The 23,557-nt window shown below is 44.3% G+C and overlaps 1 protein-coding gene across 1 annotated transcript in view; it reads right to left on the bottom strand.

The window, feature by feature from the left end:
- Positions 1 to 23,557, bottom strand: part of LOC147703677 (serine protease 53-like) — a 187,351-nt gene that overhangs the window by 96,600 nt on the left and 67,194 nt on the right. Inside the window, exons 4-6 of the mRNA XM_086932035.1 lie at positions 16,364 to 16,647; positions 4,846 to 5,012; positions 3,410 to 3,665 (exon numbers count right to left, since the gene is read on the bottom strand). Of these exons, the coding sequence (XP_086788161.1) occupies positions 3,410 to 3,665; positions 4,846 to 5,012; positions 16,364 to 16,647 (707 nt within the window). The remainder of the gene's footprint in view (positions 1 to 3,409; positions 3,666 to 4,845; positions 5,013 to 16,363; positions 16,648 to 23,557) is intronic.

The raw sequence follows: 23,557 nt of genomic DNA, 5'->3' as shown, positions 1-23,557 counted from the left end.
TTCACCGATACCGGCAAAGAATAACCCTAAACAGAAGCATTAAATAAAAGGAACATATACTTTTCAAGCTGGGAAATGTGAAAATTCAGGTGGGTTCGCCATGTCTTTGGTCACTGAAGTCATGTGCTACAGGGTTCAGAGTGTGAGGAATCCTAAAATGCAAAAGAAAATAAACTAATAGTTTTGAGATATTAAACATGTAGGATGGAAAGTAGTTGTGAAGCAAATGCAGACCCTGGATTGCAGACTTAAATAGCTCAACAACTGTGACCTGAGTTGATATTTATTTGGTTTTCATCTTTTGGTGAATCAGGGCAGTGGTAGGAAGTCAAGAACTGATCAAAAGGTGTGCTACCTTCAAATCTCACAATCTCTGTAAACCACAGCCGACAGAAATATTACCATCATTTTACCTTCGAGGACTGAAAGTGAGAAGCAGCAATGCTCATAGATGTGGATTGGGAAGTCACAGGCCAGGCATCTCAAGTGATATTGAGCGGTTGCTTGGCAAGCACAGGGAACTCGGTTGTCCTTACATGTAACTCAGTTTCAAGTTATTGCATTGTTACTGGGCAGGTTTTTCTGGCTGAAGGGAGGGGGGGGAGGTAGCAGTCCAGAAACCAGGCAATGATGAAACTCCCTTGAGTCTCCCAGGCACATGACCAGGGCTACTCAAAGGATAGAAATAGGCTGGCCTGCCAATAACCCTAATGCAACAAACCACTATTGCTTTCCCCGTGCAGTGTCTACGCACTGAGATCATCCTTCAGTCACATGATCTCCAAGCTTAACATGTAATCGCAACCAGACACCATGAACTGATGAGCAGGAGATGGGCCCAAGTTTTTTGGGATGATATAGATTTTTTGTGAGTCCATTGGGAGGAAAACAAACATGTGGTAGGGCAGACATGGTCAAACAGGGACAGGATGGAACAGCTATCCACACAGAGCAAGGACTTTCTTCCCTACACTCAATTCCACCATAGCATCATCCTCCAGTTCTGGGAAAGAATAAATACAAACTCATGTAACCACTAGCACGGTCGCTTTGTTGATTTGACAGCCATAGACCAATTATGAACCATCACCAGTACTGATGCACCAGACATGATGAGGCATCTGTACAGCACTGATGGAGTGGGAAAATGAAGAGTTTGGCAGCAGCAACTCCTGCAGTGCCTACTAGGGCTGGCCCCTAATGTGCTTGTTGGTGTATGTAGGGTCAGTTTTGTGGAGGCTTTGTGCTTGTGAGAAGTATGAAGTGTGCTCATTTGTGGACTGGGAGCCAGTGTAGCTCTATGAGGCGCAGGGTGATGTGAGTGCGGAGTGGAGTGGAAGGTTGAGGATGAGCCTGGACGCCTAGTTTTGTAAGACCTGGAGTCGCCTGGTGAGTTAAGCGTTGATTCCAGCATAGACTGTGTTGCCATAGTCCAGCTTGCTGGTGATGTAGTCTGGGGTCACGGTTATGCGAGTGTTAGTGGGGAGCCATTTGAAGATGTGTACAGTTAGGCAATAGGAAATAGAGATGACACAAGTATGAAACATCACATTAAAAATGGAGAGGAGTAATGGAAGCTGCTGAAAGTTGAGTGAGCTGAAAGGAAAATTGGAGATGATAACAATAAGAGGGAAACAAAATATCGGAAGATACTTGGGATTGAGGTAGCAGTGAAGGAAATGAGTGTGATCGAAGTTTGAAAATGAGAGAAAGGGGTTAAGGTGGGGGAAATAGGGAAACAGAAGCAAGAATTTTACAGAGACAGAGTTGGCAGTGAATGTATCATTGAATGATGATAGTGACCGAAAGTGAGGAATAAAAGTGGAAGCAAGAGATGAACTGGAGAGAGAGACATTTAGTGATCAAAGGTAATGTTGAATGTGAAAAGAAGAGTGGATGGTATAGATGTTAAATAATGTGAGGTGTGCAGGTTTAAGGTAAATGAGGAGGTAGGGTACAATTAGTGGTGGTGTGGCAGGGAAACTGGAGAAGACCTAAGCTCATGGTGGTTAGATAAATAGTGTAAAGAATGTGAGTTTGAGAGCTGGAAGTAAGAAGAAAATTGGAAGAGCTAGAGTGACCAAATGAGAGACTGAGGTGGGAAGAAGCCCAGGAGAAATAGAGAAGAGGACAACATTTCAGAACAAGACAAGGAGGTGTAAGGGAACATGTCAGGGGCATGAGAATGAGAGACAACTTTGAGTGTGAAGATGAAATTCAAATAAATGGATGAAACCAAAGGACATGATGGGGAGCAAGTAGTGCTTACTTTGTAACGGAATCAGTGCCTGTGTCCGAAGTTCTTCCCAGAACCACGTGGCCTACGTTATTAAATGTTGACGTATCGAATACGAAGGCTGCATAGTCTTGAATCACCTCATGTCTCTTTAATCGGCTACCAGACACTCCCTGCCCCTTAGTCTAACTCTTGCAGGTTCCTGCTTTCTCCTTTTGTGATGGTTTTTCATCTTTCTCTTTCTTTCCCTTTGTGTGTTTTCCCTCTCCTTATCTCAGGAAAAGTCTTTTGAGGAAAAATAAGTGGCAATCCCCAAAAATGAGTGCCAGTGGGCCTCACCGCCTCAAATTAAGCACACTGGGTGCAAAGAAAGATAAAAATAAGAATGACAGACGTGAAGTACGGTAGTGAGCAGGGGCTTAAATATGTTGGTGAGGGGTTGCAGTGCTGAAAGAAGGAGGGATTGGGTTATATGGCCAAAGCAGAAAAGGTGATGAAAGAATGAGAGCTAAATATGAAAAGCAAACTCTGAAAGATCTAGTCAAGAAATGTGAGAAACGTAAATGACCTGTAACTAGATCCATTTGTGCTTCGCTAATTAAATTTTCAATAGCACAAAGGCACCACTTTTGTTCACTAATATGTTTGCTTGTGGGTCTATGACGGCGCCCTGAGATCCCTTCATATCACACAGTGTTTCTCTTTTGGATCCCCAATAGCCAAATTTTGAAAATCAATAAGATAAAAAACATGTTTGGTATGTCCTGTTGTTTTCCTGACTGCTAAACTTGTTGACCTCCTTGAAGCTGATTGTATCACTGAAGCCTGCTGATAGCTTGGAGAATTTTGCAGGGTCGAGGTGCTTTAAAACAGCAGGTGGTAGAGTGTTTGAAAACAGGGCTCTCTTGCAGAACACTGGGAATGGGGGGGGGGCAAAGGCTTCATTGTGCCACTGGACTCTAGTAAAATGTGCAGACATCTGAAGTGCGTATATATGTCCACATTTCCTATGTGTACATGGGCACAGTTTGTAGCGCATACATGTGGCAACTATCCTAGTGCATGCATGCGTTATCTTCCTTAGTAGATACATGTTCTGGCAGATGTGGATCTCACATGTACACATCTCTCAGGCACCTACTGGCATTGCTTCCTGCAGGATCAGAGCTCTACCTGGATTCTTGGTGCTGATAAGGTCTGTGCAGTTGCCATCATCTTCCCGAAACCCTGCGACTGCACTCGTTTGGTTGTTGAAGAAGACTGGAGATCCTTGCCCCGCAGTGTTGGTCTTGATCCAGTTGCTGAAGGTTGACACTGCACTGAAGATGGTGGGACTGTTAGGAAGATGGCAGGCTAGGGAAAAGCTGATGATGCCAGCTAAAAACCATGTACCATCTTCATTGCAGACGACTGGACCTCCAGAGTCCCCCTAAGATCGGAAAAGCACAAGTCAAGAAGCATACAACACACAGGAACACTCTAATAGCACAGACCATGAGTGCTTCGAAGGAACGGTGTCGCTTGAAAGAACAGCTTGTTCATTTTTTTGGGGGCTTTTGTAGTAGACGGCAAGTTCAAGATTCTTAAAGCTTACGATGACCATGAGGCAGAGTGGGGGAAGGCTACTGGCGCCTTCCTTTACTAAACCCCCGCCCATAATGGATTTATATTGGAATATTTGAGAACATAAATATGATACCCAGAACATCAACCGCCAAAATATTGTGAAGCTGAGTATATACAGGCAGGTATATATCTACAAATCCTAACTCCACCCCTACATACCTTGAAGATATATACATCGCCGAGATACATGTATGTGGTCTTAAATATCGTGAACCGATACATGCCTATTGATATTTACCTTCACCATATTTATGCAATTGAATTATGGCTGTGACACTTTTGTACCACACTATTTGAAATTGTTTTTTTTACCATCCATAAGCGATCACCTCTCAGTGAGATGTGGATGGGAAGTTCTACCACTGAATACCTGGCAAACAATAATGTTTATGGTTTTATGGGATATGACAATATAAGTGCGTGTTTAGTAAAACCCTAATAAAGTGTATTACTTTCTTGGCATCTCACTGATGCACACATAAGAATTTGCACAGGGAGGGGAAGATGGGCAGAAGCCTTTGCTTTTTGAAGATATAAACCTTTGTTTTTCGACTATTGCTTTTTTGTAATTGTCTATTCTTGCTGTGACCCACAAAACAAAAACGAGTGCAGTGCATTCCAGTGCATCATCCAGATTTGACCAGCATTTCAATGTCATAGGACCCTCACCGCAACCTGAAAGGTTGAGAGCTGTGTTCAAGTATGGAGTACAAGTTTACAGAATGAAATATAAAAACTGGAGGTTTTCAAGGAAGCAGAAATAGAAAAAGGCAGTGAAACCACAGCGAGAGAAATAAGAAGTGCAAAGGCCAAGAAGCAAGTGGGTAAAGAAAGCATGCACATGGAAAAGTCAAAGGAATTACACAGAGAGTTAGGCAGAAGAACAGAAGGAGAAGTGAGGAGAAAGAAACAAGCACAGAATTAGAGAGAAAGAAGTGGGTAGGCTAAGCAGCAAGAAAGAGTGAGATAAGAGAAGTGCTTACTGCGCAGGGTCCTCTGTTGCCATCCTTGTCAGTGCCGCAGACCATGCCGGGCAGGACTGGGTCAGAATGCTCAAAGCTGTCCAATGTGTTGTAGATGCAATTGCAGGTCTTCTGCCCAATCAGTATGATGCTGACCTTCTGAAGGTATCGTACTGTGGTGACATTATCTGGAAAAGAGACCCATAGGAGGGTTATATTGTTGGGCTATGCACCTATTCTGAGCACTCACGCCCGCAAGATCTTACAACTGCTGGTGCGAGTGATTGCACCCAATTCTGTGAATCCTTCCGTATTATCAGCTAACGCGCTCCCTAGCCCATTTGGAAACACGATTCAAACACAACACTGCAGGCCATTCTTTTCTTGCAGTTGGCAATCACTCAGTCATGTAATCTAATGTCCTGATGATGATCCTCAATTCATGTATGGATCGAAACGTCGTCGTCTCTTCAACACCCTAACACAATTATGATTATTATTTAAAATGTGCAATGATGTCTTCGTACATTTGTACTTTTTGAATTGTTGAAATTTCAAGCACTAAGTTTTGCCTGAGCCTTTACGGTTTGTTTCTTGCTTGAAGCAATTCTTCGTTCCCACTTCATTGTTTTTCCTAAATTTTGTCACATTAAAGAGATCCATGTACGGTTGGACAGCATAATATAGATCTAATTGTATTTCTATATTTATTCCCTCTCTCATTATCCTTGTGAGGGACTACTGTGTTCACAGCATACAGATACACAAGGTCCCTGACCTATCCTATTAGGTTCCCTTGTCTTCAAATAATATGCACAGCAATGGTAACACAATCCAGGTATAGCGAAGGGTAAAGGGCTTATGATGCCTAGCGTGGCACCTTAGCCCCACTGAAAAAACGTCAAAGCAAACCTGGCAGCAAGAAAGCCTCATGGTTCAACGATGATCTCAAGAAGTCCAAGAAACTCTGCCGCTCCCTTGAAAAGGCCTGGAAAAAAGACCCAACCACCAGCACCAAGGACGCCTTCAAAAGCGCCACCCGCACTCACCACCAACTGATCCGAAAAGCCAAGAAAACAGCATTCAAGGATCGACTTGACAACAACGCCCACAACAGCAAGGAACTTTTCAACATCGTCAAGGAATTTTCCAATCCCTCGGCCAACTCCAACGACATCACCCCCTCTCAAGCCCTCTGCGACTCCCTAGCCTCTTTTTTCCACAACAAGATTGCAGACATCCACAACAGCTTCGACAACCAACCCGGAAACCAACCCACCCTACCATCCGCTGACCATCGTCCCCCCGTGAACACCCTTAACGCCTGGAACCCAATCTCCACTGAGGACACCATTCACCTGATGAACTACATCCACTCAGGATCCCCCACAGACCCATTCCCTCACCACATCTTCAACAAAGCAGACTCCGTCATAGCACCGCACCTCCGAGACGTCATCAACTGCTCCTTCAACTCCGCTACCTTCCCAGAAGACTGGAAACACGCTGAACTCACCGCCCTTCTGAAAAAACCAACAGCCGACCCCACCGAACTCAAAAATTACCGCCCCATCTCGCTTCTTCCATTCCCGGCCAAAGTCATCGAGAAAGCCGTCAACAACCAGCTCGCCGCCTTCCTCGAAGCCAATAAATCCCTCGACCCCTCACAATCTGGCTTCCGAGCAAAACACAGCACTGAGACCGCCCTCATCGCAGCAACAGACGACATTCGAACTCTACTGGACAATGGAGACACAGTCGCCCTCATCCTCCTCGACCTCTCTGCAGCATTCGATACAGTCTGCCACAGCACCCTTCTACAACGCCTCAATAACATCGGAATCCAAGGAAAGGCACTTGAATGGATCACCTCGTTCCTCACCGGAAGAACCCAGAAAGTCCGCCTTCCTCCATTCAAGTCCGAGGCCTCTGAAGTCATCTGCGGCGTACCTCAAGGATCCTCACTCAGCCCCACCCTTTTCAACGTATACATGAGCCCCCTCGCGGCCATCGCACGCCAACACAACCTCAACATCATCTCTTACGCGGACGACACTCAACTGATCCTTTCTCTCACCAATGACCCCAGCACCGCCAAATCTAACCTACACGAAGGAATGAAAGAAGTTGCCGAATGGATGAAACAAAGCCGTTTGAAACTGAACTCAGACAAAACAGAAGTCCTCATCTTAGGTACATCCCCCTCTGCTTGGGACGACTCCTGGTGGCCGGAAGCCCTCGGAAAAGCACCCATCCCGACAGACCACGCACGGAACCTTGGCGTCATCCTGGATTCTTCACTCCCCTCCGAAACAAGGAAAACAGTCACCCACGCTCTGGTCACGAGCCGACTGGACTACGGAAACACCCTCTACGCAGGTACCACCGCTAAACTCCAGAAGAAACTCCAACGAATCCAAAACGCCTCAGTCAGGCTCATATTAGACATCCCACGCAACGAACACATCTCTGGTCACCTTAAAGACCTCCACTGGCTACCCGTCAATAAAAGGATCACTTTCCGACTGCTTACCCACGCACACAAATCACTCTACAACATCGGACCAGATTGCCTCAACTCTCGACTGTCCTTCTACACTCCCTCCCGCCAACTACGCTCTTCCAGCCAAGCCTTCGCCACTGTACCTCGCATCAACAAGACCACCATGGGAGGCAGATCCTTTTCATACCTGGCTGCTAAAACATGGAACTCACTCCCCGCCTACCTTCGCCTCACCCAAAACCACCTAGCATTCAGAAAGCAGCTTAAAACATGGATATTTGACAAATAATCCTCCTCCCCTTCCTAAGCGCCTTGAAACCCTCTGGGTATGTAGTGCGCTATACAAATTTCATGACTTGACTTGACTTGACTGGGTGAGCTATGGGAGAATGACTGAGGAGCTCAGGGTATACACAAAGGTTGATATAGGTAGAGCTGAATAGGCACAGGTAGCCTAGAATAGCATACCTAGTGCTACATATCCTCAGCACCACCATAAAGCCTGGCACAGCATTTGCCACATTATTCAGCACAACATGTCTTAAGCAGCTTGGGCTGCAGGGGCTCAGATAACAAGAGTGGCTCAACTATGACTGGATGGAGGCATCACCGGCACATGTTTAAGTTCATATAGTAACTCTGGCATAGCGATGGGAGGATGCGCAAAAGGCACCAAAGCCAGCTAGCTATGGGTGGATACCCTCAGGATGCCAAGTTTGGTAAAGGTATGGGTAGAGATGCCGCCTGTGTGGACTTCTTTCACTTTCTGAGTGCAAACACGGTGGATCCACCTCACAAAGGAAAATCTACATATGGACAATTCTACACTAAGCATGGGCGAATTTTGTGAATTTGCAATCTGCGAATTTGCGGATTTGCGAATTTGCAATCCGCAAAATTCGCGAATTCACGCGAATTTGTGGATTTTTTATTTTTCCATGTTCGCGGGTGTTCGCGGGGAACTTTGCTTATTCGCGGGGCGCTTTGCGTGCTCGCGGGTTTTTTTTGCCTGGTTCATCCCTGCCACCCTCTCGTTTTTTATGCCCTTCTGCCCTCTGTACCACTTGTTTTTGTGCCTTTCTGCCCTCTGCCCCACTTTTGTTTGTGCCCTTTTGCCCTCTGCCCCACTGGTTTCTGTGCCCTTCTGCCCTCTGCCTAACTCATGCCCTCTGTCCCACTTTGTGCCCTTCTGCCCTCAGCCATAAGTCAGCTTCAACAGGAAGCACTAATAGATAAAGTAAAGCAGGTGCTTGAGTTGAAGGTCAAATTAAGTTACACAGTCATTAATCACCCCAAGTTTGGGGTGATTAATGATTGTGTAACTGAATTTGAGATTGAACTCTAGCACCTGCTTTACTTTATCTATTAGTGCTTCCTGTTGAAGCTGACTTTTGTAACTATTTTAGAGGCTCTGGCAGCTTGCCGGCGCCATTCTAAAATAGTTACAAAAAGTCAGCTTGAACTTTTGACCCAATCCGTTCCGCTCGCGGATTTTGTGGGAAATTTGCGAATCTCGCGGATTGCGAATTTACCGAAAATCTGCAAAATCCGCGAGTGGAACGGATTTTCCGTCCATGCTTATTCTACACACATAGATTTCCACGTACAACTGGACAAAGGTCTCTGCCTGCAAGGTATTCACAAATTCCAGGTGGAAATCTCCTCCCAGTTGTAGGAGTTGTAGGTCTCCCCTCCGTTACACAAAGGGATGGAGATTTTCACAACTGAACTAACCACCGTAGAGCTACTACTAGTAACTTTATATCTACACATATAGAAAGACATCTCTGCTATGGAAATCTCAAAATGGAAAGGTATAGGGAAATAGCGTTCACTTGACTTCAGAGACAACGACCTGACATATTAATCCAACAAGCACATAAATGCAACCTACACCCTAGGATCTGCCCTGTTACCCCAGGACTGCACGGCTTGCAAGTTGCAGCCAGCCCCAATTAGAGGAAGAAAGTGTCTGAGGGGGAGACAGACATTGTAGTTTCCTTTTGTTTTTTATCATTACAGCACCTACATGGTCTGCCTCCATAAACCATCAGTGGGTTGGAGAAGATGGCCATGTGGTAGGAGGTGATGACTCAGTCAATGCACTCAAGGTGGAGGTACACAACGAAGGGGACCTCAACAAAAAGGGTACAGGAGGAGGTGGGCGACTAAGATGTTTTCCAGGATACGTTTGGCAACAGACCCAGATCTTGTCTTCCTCTTGTTCCTCTCAATGAACATATCTTTCCCATCATGCACCGTATGGCCTGCCTTTTCCGGGTAATCCTAATGTCAAGACCACTGAGAAACAAAACCCCTCTATTTTACCACTCCCTTCTTCTCCACACTCATGTTGTGGTACGTCATACCAGTGGTTAACTTGTTCTGGTTGATGGGCCTCACCCGCACTTATTTCTGGCCACTTTGACTTTTAGGCAATCTACAAACCTACCTGGAGAGCTCTTGGATGGTTTGGGGCTTTGGAGGCTAGTTTCACAGCTTCTGAGCCACAATTAAAGCCATCACCGTGAAGGTGCAGTGCTTTCATGAGTTCATCAATTCTAACCCTACGCCTATACATTTACAAATGCATTAATGCTATTCGTCAAGTTCACACTGACGGGAAAAGCACCATCAGAGGCACTCTTGCCCACAGACCACCAGGACCACGCCCAAGCTTCTGCAACACCATCCCTAACTTTATTGCCCCGTCGCCATCGACTCCAAGCACTACATCTTCCTAGGGGATCTTAACTTTCACCTCGAAGACCCCAGTGACATTAACACAATCAAACTCCTGGAAAGCATGAGCAGCATCAACCTCAAATAACTTGTCACTGACCCTACCTACATCACAGGACATATCCATTTTCACGTCCAGCGACAGTCAAGTACAACCATGTCTCGCAGTTCACCTGGACCGGCCACTACATCACCCACTTTACCACTCTCAGGACCTACCAGCACTAGCACCATGTCCCCCAGCTCCACGGGCAGAAACTGAAAAAAGATATCAGATGATCAGTGGAGCAAAGCTCTCAACTCCGTCCTCCCAGACACAACTTCCAACCCAGAACAGGATGCGAAGAACCTCTCCTAGTGGATCACAGAATGTGCCAACACAATCGCCCCCGCCAAGCCAGTCACATCTAAAGGACCTGCCAGAATAGCCAGCTGGTTCACCGCAGAGCTGAAAGCCACCAAATGTAACTGCTGGCAACTAGAAAGGGAGTGGCGCATCAGCAAAGAGAAGAGACAATACCACTTTCAAGACAGCACTCAACCAATACCACCGCCTCCTGAAAGAAACAAAGAAGAATGCCTGAGCAGACGGCATAGAATCCAGCACAGACAGCAGCAAGGAGCTCTTCGCCATCATGAAGGAGTTCTCCAACCCCCCAGCCAGCGAGAACAACATCACTCTGTCCCAAGAACTGTGTTGCACCTTGGTGGACTTCTTCTATGTCAAGTTCTCAGTCATCTACGAAAAATTCAAACCCCAACCCCCGCCACTGACAGCATCAGCCTGCTCACATCCACAAACACCTGCTCACCCATTGGGACTTTCTCTCAACTCAAGCTGAGGTAAGAAACCTTGGGTGAAATTTGACTCAAACCTTACCTTCAAGCCCCATATTAAGGCATTATCCTCTACCTGTATCTTCACCCTAAGGTCTTTTATAAGGATGCGGCACCTCATTCCTGTAGAGCATCGCAAGATGATCATCCATGCCTTGATAACCTCTAGGATGGACTGCTCCAACAAATTGTAGTTGTGATTCAAGGACTTTCTGACTCGGCGTCTTCAAACAGTTTAGAACGTTGCTGCCTGGCTGATTCTCATGATGCTTGGTGTCAGGACATTTACGTCATCTTCACTGGCCTACAAACTCTTTGACAAATCACCACGTGGCTTCTAGTAAGCTGCTTGCTGATTGGCCAATTTTCAGGCCTATGTTTTCAGTCACTTTGCTCCAGCCTGTCATGGGAAGACCGCGTGTCTCTAGCCTAATTTTCATCTCGGCTCCCTCATATTCTGTTTCCACTCGCATTGCCAGCTTCTCCCAGATCACAAGTGAACAGAGCAAGTATGTTACATTCATTAACTTTCAAATAAGGTAGGTAAAACATAAGAAAATGAGGGAAAGGATGATAAAGCAATATAGGACCTGAGTGAGAAAAAAGACTGGTAAAAAGACATAAAATAGACAAGGAAGAGTGAAGGAAAGGAAGAAAAACAAAAAAGTAAATAGAACAAAAGTAAGAAACATGGAGAGAGTGACAAATGGAGAGAGAACAAGATTGGGTGGCGTAAAAAGAAACAGGGGAGCAAAAAGATATAACAAAAAGAGAAAACATGTTAAAGTGAAAGGAAGACGGAAAGAAAGGGGATTAGAAAAAGAAAGGGGGCATTAACCAAATAAAAACAGTGCAAAACTGAGAGAGACAATGGGTAAACATTCTCATACCTTAGCAGACACAAGGTGAAAAGGTGAAATGATACATTATTGGTGGAGTGGACATTAGGGGTAAAAAGAGACATGGCACAGGAGTTTGGAATTGAGCACACCAGCAGGGAACCTGAGTGGTCCAAGCAAGACTTCGATTCTGATGTCTGACAGTTTTAAACAGGCATAGCATATTAATACGCTGCCTATCAGGCACATGGCCCAGTGAAATATGGTTGAGTGATATCACATTCCATTCCATTCAACTATTCAGGACATCTCTTATTTCTCGCCCTAACAGAGTTCCAAATGAGATTTCCCAATCCCCCCAATACTTATTTAGCTATAGCCTGGCTACTACTAGCCAGAGTGTTAATTGAAAAGTCCCTCCCTGACTTGCTCGTTGAAACAGTGAAAAATGAGGGAGAGGGAGTTGCTGTGAGTAAAAGGATGATGTAAAAGGGAAAACGGGAAGATAAAGGAAAGCAGAAAGAGGAGGACAGTAGCTGCAGGAGAGAATCAAGTGTAGTAGAAACAGAAAACTGAAAGCGGAGAGCAGGAAACTGGAAGATACAGAAGTAAAAGAGAACGAGAGGAGGGTGGGGTGGGGTGAAAGAGGCAAAAGGCTGCAAAAAGAAGGAATTGGAGAAAATAAGAGGCGAATGTAACACGAAGAAGTGAAGAAAAGAGGGTTCGATTTAAAAGCGGGAGATTTACCGGAAGTGATCATGTAGGAGGGTTAGAGGTGGGACACATATTTGTAGGCACACACTGAATGTACTTTTAGATGTCCCCAATATATGTTGCCATATGAGATAACTGGGGTAAACAAGGAGCTAAGGAGCACATAATTTGACCTAATTGGGAAAGGGTGGGAGTATTAACACAAAACAAAAGAGGTGTGAGGCAGGGAAGACAGAGGTGTGTGAGACGAAAACTGCTAATGATGGAAGTGGGAGTACTGGAGTTGGCTCTACCACTGATACTTTGGATGTGAACCCCATCAGCACCTTCAACATTATCTTCATCTGCTGGTCACCTTCCCCTTTGTCCGTCGCACAGCCAATCAGCTAACTGGGTTATATTTGTGAGGGAGTAGGGGTATATTAGTCAAACCAAGGATGGGTGAAAAAACTGAGTGGTGAGACATGTGTAGAAGAGCCAGCGGAAGGTGATAACATACATACTTATGAAGGGTTCGGTGGAATGTGGGGACGTCTGACTGGGGCTGCTTAGTAAAGAAAGTATATATGGCGTGGGTTGATAAATGTAGGATATCTATGAGTTTGTTTTAAACAAGATTCAAGAGGATTACATTATTATCCAGCGTTCAATAGAGTGCCAGGACTTTGAGACTGAGATAAATGGTAAGAAATGGAAAACTACAGTATCCGCCACAGAGAAAAGGGACTCGGAAGTAACAAGGTGGCTCAAACATAAGCAGAAGCACCCACGGCAACACTGCCTATGCCACTGCTCATAAGGCATGCTGTTATGTGGTGTGGTGCTGTCAATACACTAATTCGGAACCTACGATGTAATATTAAAGCATGCACACTAAGCGGCCCAGTCTCCAAAGTACATTTAAACATGCATATGTACACACTTGTAAATGTACTTGTGCACCTAGATGTAAGTCTACACTTTTTTCAACTGACTATTTCATGTAGTGCAGTGTAAATTTTACACCGAAGTCTAGACTTACATGTTTGCACCCCCTGGAACCTACTCCAACAGCATTTATGACTGTTACGCTCCCACTAGTAACTGTCCACACGTGGGTGGAGATCTCCGATCCCACTACTACAGTGGAAGGGGGCTGCTCCAGAGGTGAAAGTCAGTGGCGTAACAATTCTGCCCACCAACACCTATTTTCTTTTACAAATTAAGCACTGTCCACTCCCTTCCCCCCACATGAAGCCACATACTTCACACTTTTCTTTCACACACATTTTAAACTGCCTTTAGAGTTTATTTCGATTAGAGCTGTCCTGAAGCACTTGATAACAACAAATACTGTTGCAGGGTGAGGACAAGATGACACATACATCTCTATGACCCACAACGGTTTGCCACTCTGATATCTATGGTACAACCAAACTCTTTTTCTATGTATTGCTTTTTCATTTATGAAAAGTCATGTAAATATATATTTATTTTAAATGTTTACAGAAAGTTACTCAACACATAAACATATATACTCAACATAGAAAAATGGCTCAACAAATACTTAAATTGTAATTCCATGGGCATCTAATGTACTAATTCACATCAGGCCATAATAATGTGTCAAGGTGCTGTGTGTTCTGCTCATCAGTCAACTGCCAACATATTCTTTCCTCCTCCGATCAGTGCACCAACATGTGGACTGGCCACAGATGGCAGGAACAGGCGAGTCTTCAGTAATATTGTTTTAAATATGTGGATCCATATTTCTCTCTCCATAAGTGGCTCGCTATGTTGTATGTGTCAAGGAAGGTTATATATCTTTTCTAAATTTGAAATAAACTCCTTGTTATGCATTTGTTAAGTGAAACATGTAATATATGATCGTGCGTGTCAAATCTTTGTCTCCTTATGTTAATACAAACATCACATCCTTCTGCTGTTTAGATTTGTAAGAATATGTGTGTCCCTTTTAACCACTCCAGCAACCCATGGCCCCATTGTATACATTAGGTATATGTTATATTCTTTAAGCCAAACCACCATCCAGTCCCTCACATCATGTCCATACATCCTATAAATAACACTAGCTTTGGCAAAGGAGAGCTTCATCTTCATCTCTATGTCACGTATGACATACACAGATTCTATGTAAGTGCATTAAGATTCATTCTTTACATATTATGATCTGCAGAGCTTCTATGTTCCAACGTCCCCTCGTGTCCTTACTACGTCCCGCCCATCAGACATCAGGGGACAACCTGGAACCAGTAATTCTGCCCTGAGTCAGTCAGGTAAGTTTATAATACTACTTTCTCCATACATTTCTAACTTATTTTTAAGCTTTATAATTTCTTTCACATGTCACCTGTCTGCTGATCAATGTCTCTCCTAATAGAAAACTGAATATACTTTACAGTATTGGGAAAATTAATGTAAAAACTAGCACCACAATTAACCTCTGTCAGATCCTGTTTGGGGACCACACAGCAGACATTAGCTATTGGGCAACTTGGGTGGTTCAGGTCGTTTGCCGCTATATCCTGCGGTCCACCCTAATATGGCTCTGCAAACTAGGCAAGGACACTACTGTCTGGAGTTTACTTGGGGGCAAGCAGTCACAGACAAGGCCAGAACTTAAACATTAACCACAGACACAATAAATCAGTGCTCAGCCCAATACTTGCCTTTTGGAAAGAAAGTACTTTAAATCACAAAGCAATACTTAACACAACACAATCCAGTTGAAGTATGCAACGACATGACCCTGGTCATGATTCTTCTGTGGTCTGTTGCATCCAGGTGACCCTATCTGGATAGAACCCCATTACATCAGTTTCGTGGTAAGGGTTTTTGGGGCCCAAGGAAATACATATTTTGGGGGCCTCTGTTCAGTACAACTTTGAATCTTATCACCCATTATCTGCTAACTGAAGTTCGCCTTGTGGTCTAACAAACTTTCAGAAATTGGGTTTACACAAAAACAGCTGAAATATGTCTGCCTGGCCCCCAAGAAATTTTAAGATTACACTGGGTCAAAAGAATGGATTTGGCCAGGTGTGGGACTTGAATAACAGTAGTTCTGAGCTGGAGTAAATGTAAGCATGTTTTGTCAGTAGTGGTACTGTAGTAGATCTAGGTGCAACAGTGGTGAATATTACTTGTCTTATTCTTGTGTATATGTGGTTCAGCAGTTACTGGCCTCTCCCTACACCCCTCTTTGTTTCCCTTAACTCTACCCATTTGGCAGTAGATATTACACATTTCCTTCCACTTCCCCCCCACATTTACTACTAAAATGAAGACCCCTGCTTGCAGAATTCTCCGCATTCAAGTAGAAAGTCACACACAACAGACAATGCAGTTGTAAGTGGTGATCTCTGGCTGTAGTTCTGTCAAAAGCATTTGAGTGTATGTGAAGTGCTACTACTTAATGTTCTGAAAAATGATTTCTGATGTCTGGCACAGTAAGACGTGGAAATTCTCAGATGCCAGCCATGGCACAGTTACTAAAGGGTTGGATGGGCTCAGAGGGCAGATCTGGAGATTGACGTCTGAAGATGCCAAGTCTGCGAGAGCTAGGGCTTGAGAGACTAAAGCCTGACTGCAGCACCAGACCTGGCACTGCTGGAGATGGGTGGGCTGAGTCAACTAAGCCTGGCACAGCTCTTAAAGGGTGGGGTCAGGGCGCCAGGTTTTGCATATTAAAGGGTCGATGAGATGAAGTCTGAATATTTTTTACCCTTTCCCCAGTGCAATTTGATGTTGGGTGTGTGGGAACATACTTTGGTTCTGAGCTGTGATATTCACAATGTGGAATGTCTGAGGAGTGTTGCTCACCACTTGGAATGGCTCAGCAACCATACTGACTACTAAGCTATATGGTACTCACCACATGGGACAGATCAGTCGTGGTACTCACCCCCTGGCTGCAGGTCCTCAAGGCCAGTCGTCCAACAGGTGCTGCGGAGTCGGAAGTGATGCTCGGTCAGTGGCAGACACACCGGGTGGATGGACTTGTCAAAGGCTACGGGCTGGGACAGCTTCACCAGGGCAGCATCATAGCCATTGATGAAATTGGTGTACTTCTCATGCACTATGATCTGTGCCAGGCCTCTCTCCACACTCTGTGCCTCAGAGGTACCTCCCAGAGAGGTGAAGGCCAGGTATGCCCTCCATGAAGCAGGGTCACTCAAAGTCTGGTTCCTGCGAGACAAGAGTACCGATTACTACTACTACAATGCATCATCCTTTACGAAGGGCACACAGGATTGATGAACAGGAGGACAGAAGAGATAAAGCGGATAAAGGGAAGAGAGTGGAGCTGCCCAAGCAAGAGGACAGGTTGGTAGAGATAAGGGCCAAGAAGGAAGAGAGGAGGAGAAAGAGAGTATGGGAAAGATAAACACACTTTGGCAAAGCAACTAGGTCTTGCCTTTGTGACCTACCGGCATCACCTATAGTTTTTAGCCACGGTGTACACAATCAGCAATGCTGTACAGAGTGGCTAAAGAAAAATAAAGTAATGGACGCAGGAGATTTTTTTGCCCTTTTTATTTAAAGATCCGATTTGGGTCAGTAACTAAAAAGAAAATAACGTACAAAATAGTTTTTTAAGTGCTTGGGGGGAACAGCGAAGTGACACAGAGGAGGGTGGGGGCCAACAGCAAAGACACATGGGGTAGGGTGCAGAAGACGCTGAAGCAATATGGAAGGTGATGCAAAAGCAACGGTTGGCTGGAGGGGATGCAAAAGCAACAAAGGACGGAGGGCGGGAGTAAATGCAATATGTGGGTTGGGGGAAAGCAACATGGAGGGAGCAGGTGGGGTAAGAAATGCAGAGAAGAGATAAGGACACAGGGAAGCAGTTGGGTAACAGGGAGCAACATAGACTGTCTGGGCAAGGACGTACATACCGGAGACAGCTAAAAAAGCACCTGGACTCTCATGGAGTGCTAAAAGTAATGCTTGAAAAGCAAGCAGCGGAAGCAGTAATGCAAACCAATCAAAGATTGTAAAGAGGCATTGCTCCATGGGAGGGACAAACGCAAGATTGACAAGCTGGCACACAAATAGGAAGCAGGCAAATAAGACTGACAAGAAAAGCCAAGCAATGGGAAGCAATGGGCAGGTTCCAAGCCTTTCTATTTTCTTGGAAAACGACATTGGTCCTCACAATAGACAGCACATGCGGTGTCTAGCAGGCTCTATATATAAAGAATAAAGAGTGAATAGAACCAAAGTGAAAGAAAAATCAAGAGGGAGAGAGTGTGGGTTATAGAAAGAGTGAGACCAAGAGCTCAGAGCCCGAAAGAGCGAAATAAGTCTCCTGTGGGCCTACTAGACCAATGTGCTGGTGTACAGGATTATTTCATTTCTCTCTCTTATTTAGGGTTGTAAATTAAATCTTTTACATTTCCATGGGCAGCATGTTTAAAGCTCAGTCGATCACATGGCTAAGGAGTTGGGGACCTACTGACAAGGAGAATTCCTCCCAGAGGCTGATAGGAGCCAAGGAATGTTGAATGCTAAAGCAGCAGACACGTGCCACCTGTGTTATTAGTGTTCATCTAGAGCAGGGTTGAAGAAGACCTGCCAAGCCTGCCCCTTCTACTGCATGCAAACCCATCTGTGGATAGGGAAAAGGAGAAGGCTCATCTGCGAAGAACAACATGCTCTTTACAAACAGGCAACTGTATTTTCATGAATCTGCAACTCCATTTAAGACTTCCAATTCATGTTTCTTAACAAAGAAAGGTGAGGTTTCTTTGGATGCAACTTCAACTGTTCTATAACAACCATACTATTATATATAGTAGTTTACAAAAGTTCTACTTCTAAAAAATAGTGCCCCAGTGAAACCAAAGTATGCCCATGTTGAATTGGCCTAATATATGGTGTTATAACTTGTTTTGTTTAAGTAGAATGTTATAATGATGTGGATATCCTGTAAATTAACCTAAAATGTTTTGTCCTGGCCTAACGGGCATTCTTTGTTTGAAATGTTGTCCATTTCCAAGGTGTTTTGTTTTATCTTAGTCGGCACATTTGTTGAACATTTTTAAGTGATTCTGTGCCCTTTTGATGTTAGCAGGATTCTTCAAAATTTTAAACTAAATAGACAAATATTTAGATGATGATGGGAAGAATAATATTATAGCCATGCTGCCACAGGTTGTAACGGTTGTTAAAGGCCCTGAACCTGAGTTATAGGCGAAGCAAAAGCAAGGAGCTTTCACAATTTGTACAGCCATAGGGAAAAGGCTATAATTATAACATTTCACCCACTGACTGCGAAATTTTCTAAAAAAAAAAAGGAGAAACAGAAAAGCAAACGTTGAACTGTTGGAGCAGTAGGTCTGTATGAGCCATTGTTGGCCTTGAGACACTCCATTGTCTTTAACTGAGCTCTCAACATTCCTGTGTAGTAGTAGGAGTAGTAGCAATACTAATACTACTACGACTACTACTACTACTACTACTAATAATAATAATAGTAACAGCCATTATTGACCCTAAGCCACTCCATTGTATTCAATGGAGCTCTCAACATTCCTGTGTAGTAGTAGTAGTTGAGGTAGTAGCAGTAGCAGTGGCATTGTTGGCCTTGAGACACTCCATTGTCTTTAACTGAGCTCTCAACATTCCTGTGTAGTAGTAGTGGTAGTAGCAGTAGCAATGATAATAATAATAATAATAATAATAATAATAATAATAATAATAATAATAATAATAATAATAATAATAATAATAATAATAGTAACAGCCATTATTGACCCTAAGCCTCTCCATTGGATTCAATGGAGCTCTCAACATTTTTGTGTAATAGTAGTGGTAGTAGTGATAATAAATAATAATAATAATAGCCATTATTGACACTGAGCCACTCCATTGTCTTCATTGGTGTTCTCTACACTCCATTAACCCCTTCCATGCTGATGACGAACCCCAGCCGTCATGCACTACGGTGCTCGTGTGCTGATGACGGCTGGGGTTCGTCACGGCCCGCCCCTGTTTGTGCTGTTTACAGCACACCAGGGGAATCGCGGCCGCATGGAAGGGGTTAATATTAATATTAACAACTTGCTTTCATACCAAACTGTTGATATTTCTCATTGGTATCAATAACAAGTGTTAACTGTTATCCAATTTACTATTTAATGGTACTCTCCTTTGGGAATCGCGGTGACAGCTTGAGGGGAATAGGCTGTGGTTAGGATATGTCAAAGCATAGAATCAAAAAGCTATTTAAGGGACTCTTCTTGACACAGAGGGTCATTCCGGTCCAGATGTATGAAGGGTTTTAGAATCTAGGTCTATTTTTGGCCCTATCAAGCTGCGTGCGGAAGAAGGAGGCCTTTTCATTGAGGATGTGTTTTTTTGTAGTTAGACCTAGCAGATCGGAGGATGGCTAGGTGGAAGGGGAATGGGTATTGCCTCCAGGTCCTTTCGGACTGTCTAAGAGAGCGTCTTTCGTTGTTGAGATCAGAGTTGAACCAGGATTTGGAAGGTATGTTTCTTTGGGCTTTCATTTTGGGAGGGGCCACTTGGTCTAGGACCTTGGTAACTGATTTATTGTAATGTTCGGTGAGGGCGTCCGCATTTTGGGAGAGGGGTGCGAGCAGGAATTGGACTTTAAGTTTCATTTCAAGTTCGCCGGGGGAACAAGATGAAGATTTCTGGTCAATTTCTTATGTTTGATGCTTTTGGAGTTGAGGGGGGGGGGGCATGGTGGTGATCGAGAAAAGGATGAGGTGATGGTTGGACCAGTCGATGGGGACGATGTTGGAGAGGGAGGCTAAATCGTTATTTGTTATGATGGCATCAAGAGTAGCCCCTTTAGTGTGAGTTGGAGAGTGACAAATTTGTTTAAGGTCCCTAATCTCCAGAAGATTCATGAGGAGGTTAATAGCAGGGTCTTTGATATAATTCCAGTGGTTGTTAACCTCATAACTGGAATGATATCCTCACACCAACACTCATGTAACTCTTTCTCAATTACTGAGTATTAAAACTCACGGTGAGTGCAGCAAATTTTAGAGAACTAACGATGGCAGTTGCAATTTGTGGTTGCCGCTCTATTCTATCAAACACTGCCTATGCGCAGCAGTTTTTGTTGTTTCCCTGCAAGCACTCAAAACTGACCACTAGCGAGCGTGGAGACTAAACGCAACTGGTGACGAGATCCTGCCTCAGCGAGTGCCACAGACGATATAAGTGGGCAAAACAGCTCAGCATGAGCCACACAGCAGGAACTTTCGGCTTGGGGAGTGCATTATATGCAAAGTGCTCACAACCTTGCCTGGAATGCCACAACCTCGATGAAACCTCCATTTCTCTATTGAGTCATTCAACCAATAGCTGAAATCAGTGTAGATTTGGACAGCAAGAGCCTTTCGACTGGGGAGTGCTGCGATCGGAATGGCCGGTGGGGTTCGAAAGGAAACTCCGCTGTCACCAAAATATCTGAAGTAACGAACTACAGATGCAGTGAGTAGTTTTCCAACACATCATGAATTCAGGAGGAATACTGAGCTGCCTCAAAAGTACAAGCATGTACTTTAAGCTCCCACAGTGTCCTAAAACCAGTTGTACAATTTCTAGCCCCAGCAATCTTTGTCAGAACCTCAGGAGTAGAGCATTCTACTTCAAGCACGAGGTTCATGTGCTAAGCAAGTTACAACAGGTTCCTTGCAGAGGGACGATGTTCTTCTCTTGTGGCAGGCCCCTGGCAAAGAGTGCAGTGATAACTTCTATTATTCTGCACTTTAAATCTTTACTGAGTATGGGTTCTACTCCAGTCTGTCATGTATCCAGTTTGATGATGCTTCATTGGCCCCCTGAAAAGATACAATCTCACTGTGAATGAAATGGTGCTGAGAAAAAAAGGGACTAGGTGCAATTCTTAGACTACAAGTTAAACGCTCTGTTTGAAAAGTTTAATGTAAATGTACAAATGTGAAATAAAATGGCACTTAATATGATATCTCTTACCAATGTACTTATACCCTTCAGAATACCCCAAATTGGGTGCCTGAGCAGTTATTTCAGCAGGTGGAAACTCAGGTAGTGCTCAGGAAACGCGTGGGTTGGGCTTCCCTATGCCTTTTGATATCCATTCTGAGACATAGAATCTATGAACAAGGCATCTTTCCGCCTTATTTGAGAGGTTGCAAGGGCTATCACAAGGGGGAGGCAGCTGATGCTGTTTGCCCTAGATGCACACTTTTCAAGGTCTCGCTCTGCAAAATGTGTTCATATACAACATAATTAGATTTGTATTATATATATATTCACAATGAGGGAGGTAGCAACAGCTGCCATCAGGTGGTGCCATTTGTGGGAGCCACCTCCATGTTTCTCCAGACATTGTTTCTATTTTCAACGAGGTGCTAATGCTCCCAAAAAAACCAGGCAAAGACCGCCATGGCCTTTGTGATTAAGGCCGTACAAAAGCTTCTGACAAGCCTGGCGATTATTATTGGCTGTCCCAGTTGGTGATGGTCAGTGACTATGACCCAATAGAGAAACCTTTGGTGCATGGAGATATATTGGTCATGGGCAATAAAATACACTTACATGGCCTTACTGGGGATCGTGGCACCCACAAATGACCGCATTCTAAGAGCTACATTATAAGGTCCTGGGAAGGCCACGAAGATGGTGGGCTACAAGGGCAAGACACCACTATGGGGTATCATGTAGCCCTTGTATTAGACTGAAGATGTGGCATGACGTGTAGACTGTAATTGACACCATGGGTTCTTTGATGTACTTGGGCTGATTACACATTTTACTGGCTGGTCTATGATTTTTTGTACTTAGTAAGGGATTCCTAATTGTATGATTTAGCTTGTCATAAAGCATAGCTCTAGTCTCTACTTACCCTCGCACTTTTCTTTGTTTTCTGGGTATGCTAAAATGTTGTGTGATTTATGGCTTGTTTGTTCTCACAGTAAAGACGTGAGTGCACATAGACTTTCTTAAAGACACAACAAAATACTGGCCTTTTGTCATAGTTATGTAGTGTACGGTATTTTGCTGTGTATGCCATTAAATTTCACCAAGTACACCACAAACCTCATCTTCTGTCACTTTTTCTTTTGGAGGGTACAGCTTAACTCTGCCAATGCATTCTTTTCAGGAAAGGTCCATTCTCCCAGCTTCCATTTTGTTTCTAGGACAGCTGTGAGCAACACACACAGTCACCCTAATATTACTAACAACAAGCATTGGCATAGCCAATAAGTCTCGCCTTTGGGACTTTATAAGTGTTTAGCCATGCAGCACATTATCCAGGGTGCTTTGCCATCAGGGATTGAAGAGCTTATTCTGAATGCCATGCAGAGAACAAAATGCACAAGACAGCTGTCTGCTTACAAATGCGGGCTCAGTAATGGCAAACTACAATTACAGAGGAGACCTGGAATCGAACAGCGGTTCGAGGTGAGCTTGAAGCTGTGCCCGTGCCTCTGTGCTATGAGGAGCAGCAGTGGGGAAGCGACGTGCTAGACCTTGGAAAAGGTTGAGGGCAACTCACTGGAGCGGCCTCCATAAGTAGCCTTGGGAGGTTGGAGGGGCTGGGCGGGAGGGCAGAGGGCGGGAAATGACGCAGTAAAAACTGCGATAAAACAAAGTAGAAACACAACAGAATTGCAAAGTGATGCCGTATACAGTGGTAAAACAATGATATTCTGCTGCATAACTAAATACTTATAGGGTCCAAAAAGCAAAACCTATTGGCTATGCCAATGCTTGTTTCTTTTTGTTGCTGTTTAAGTTGCCAGATCTACAATAGCTGGACATGGATTTTGTTAACAGTTCATTTCATCAAATGAACTTGTTTTCATTGCTCTGAATGTTGTTTCCATTCTGGTTGTAGGAAGCAGTCATTGCCGGGGTGTGGGGGCTGCCTAGCTGTGCGCATGCGCCAAACTTTGCAAATGAGAAAAAGCATGGCGCAGGCGCAATTTACAAATGTGGAGTGTGAGCCCCAGGCAGCATGACTCACTCACACAGGAGTTCATGCACTGCACCTGCATTCTCAGCATGGTTTAAGGAAACTGGACCCACTCCCTCCCAGGCATCGAACACATATTTACCAAGAAACTCTGAG

The sequence above is a fragment of the Lissotriton vulgaris genome, chromosome 7, assembly GCF_964263255.1.
Source record: "Lissotriton vulgaris chromosome 7, aLisVul1.2, whole genome shotgun sequence".
NCBI classification, from domain to species: Eukaryota; Metazoa; Chordata; class Amphibia; order Caudata; family Salamandridae; genus Lissotriton; species Lissotriton vulgaris.
Note: the sequence above shows the minus strand (reverse complement) of the source record. Positions and strands in the feature narration are given on the sequence as shown.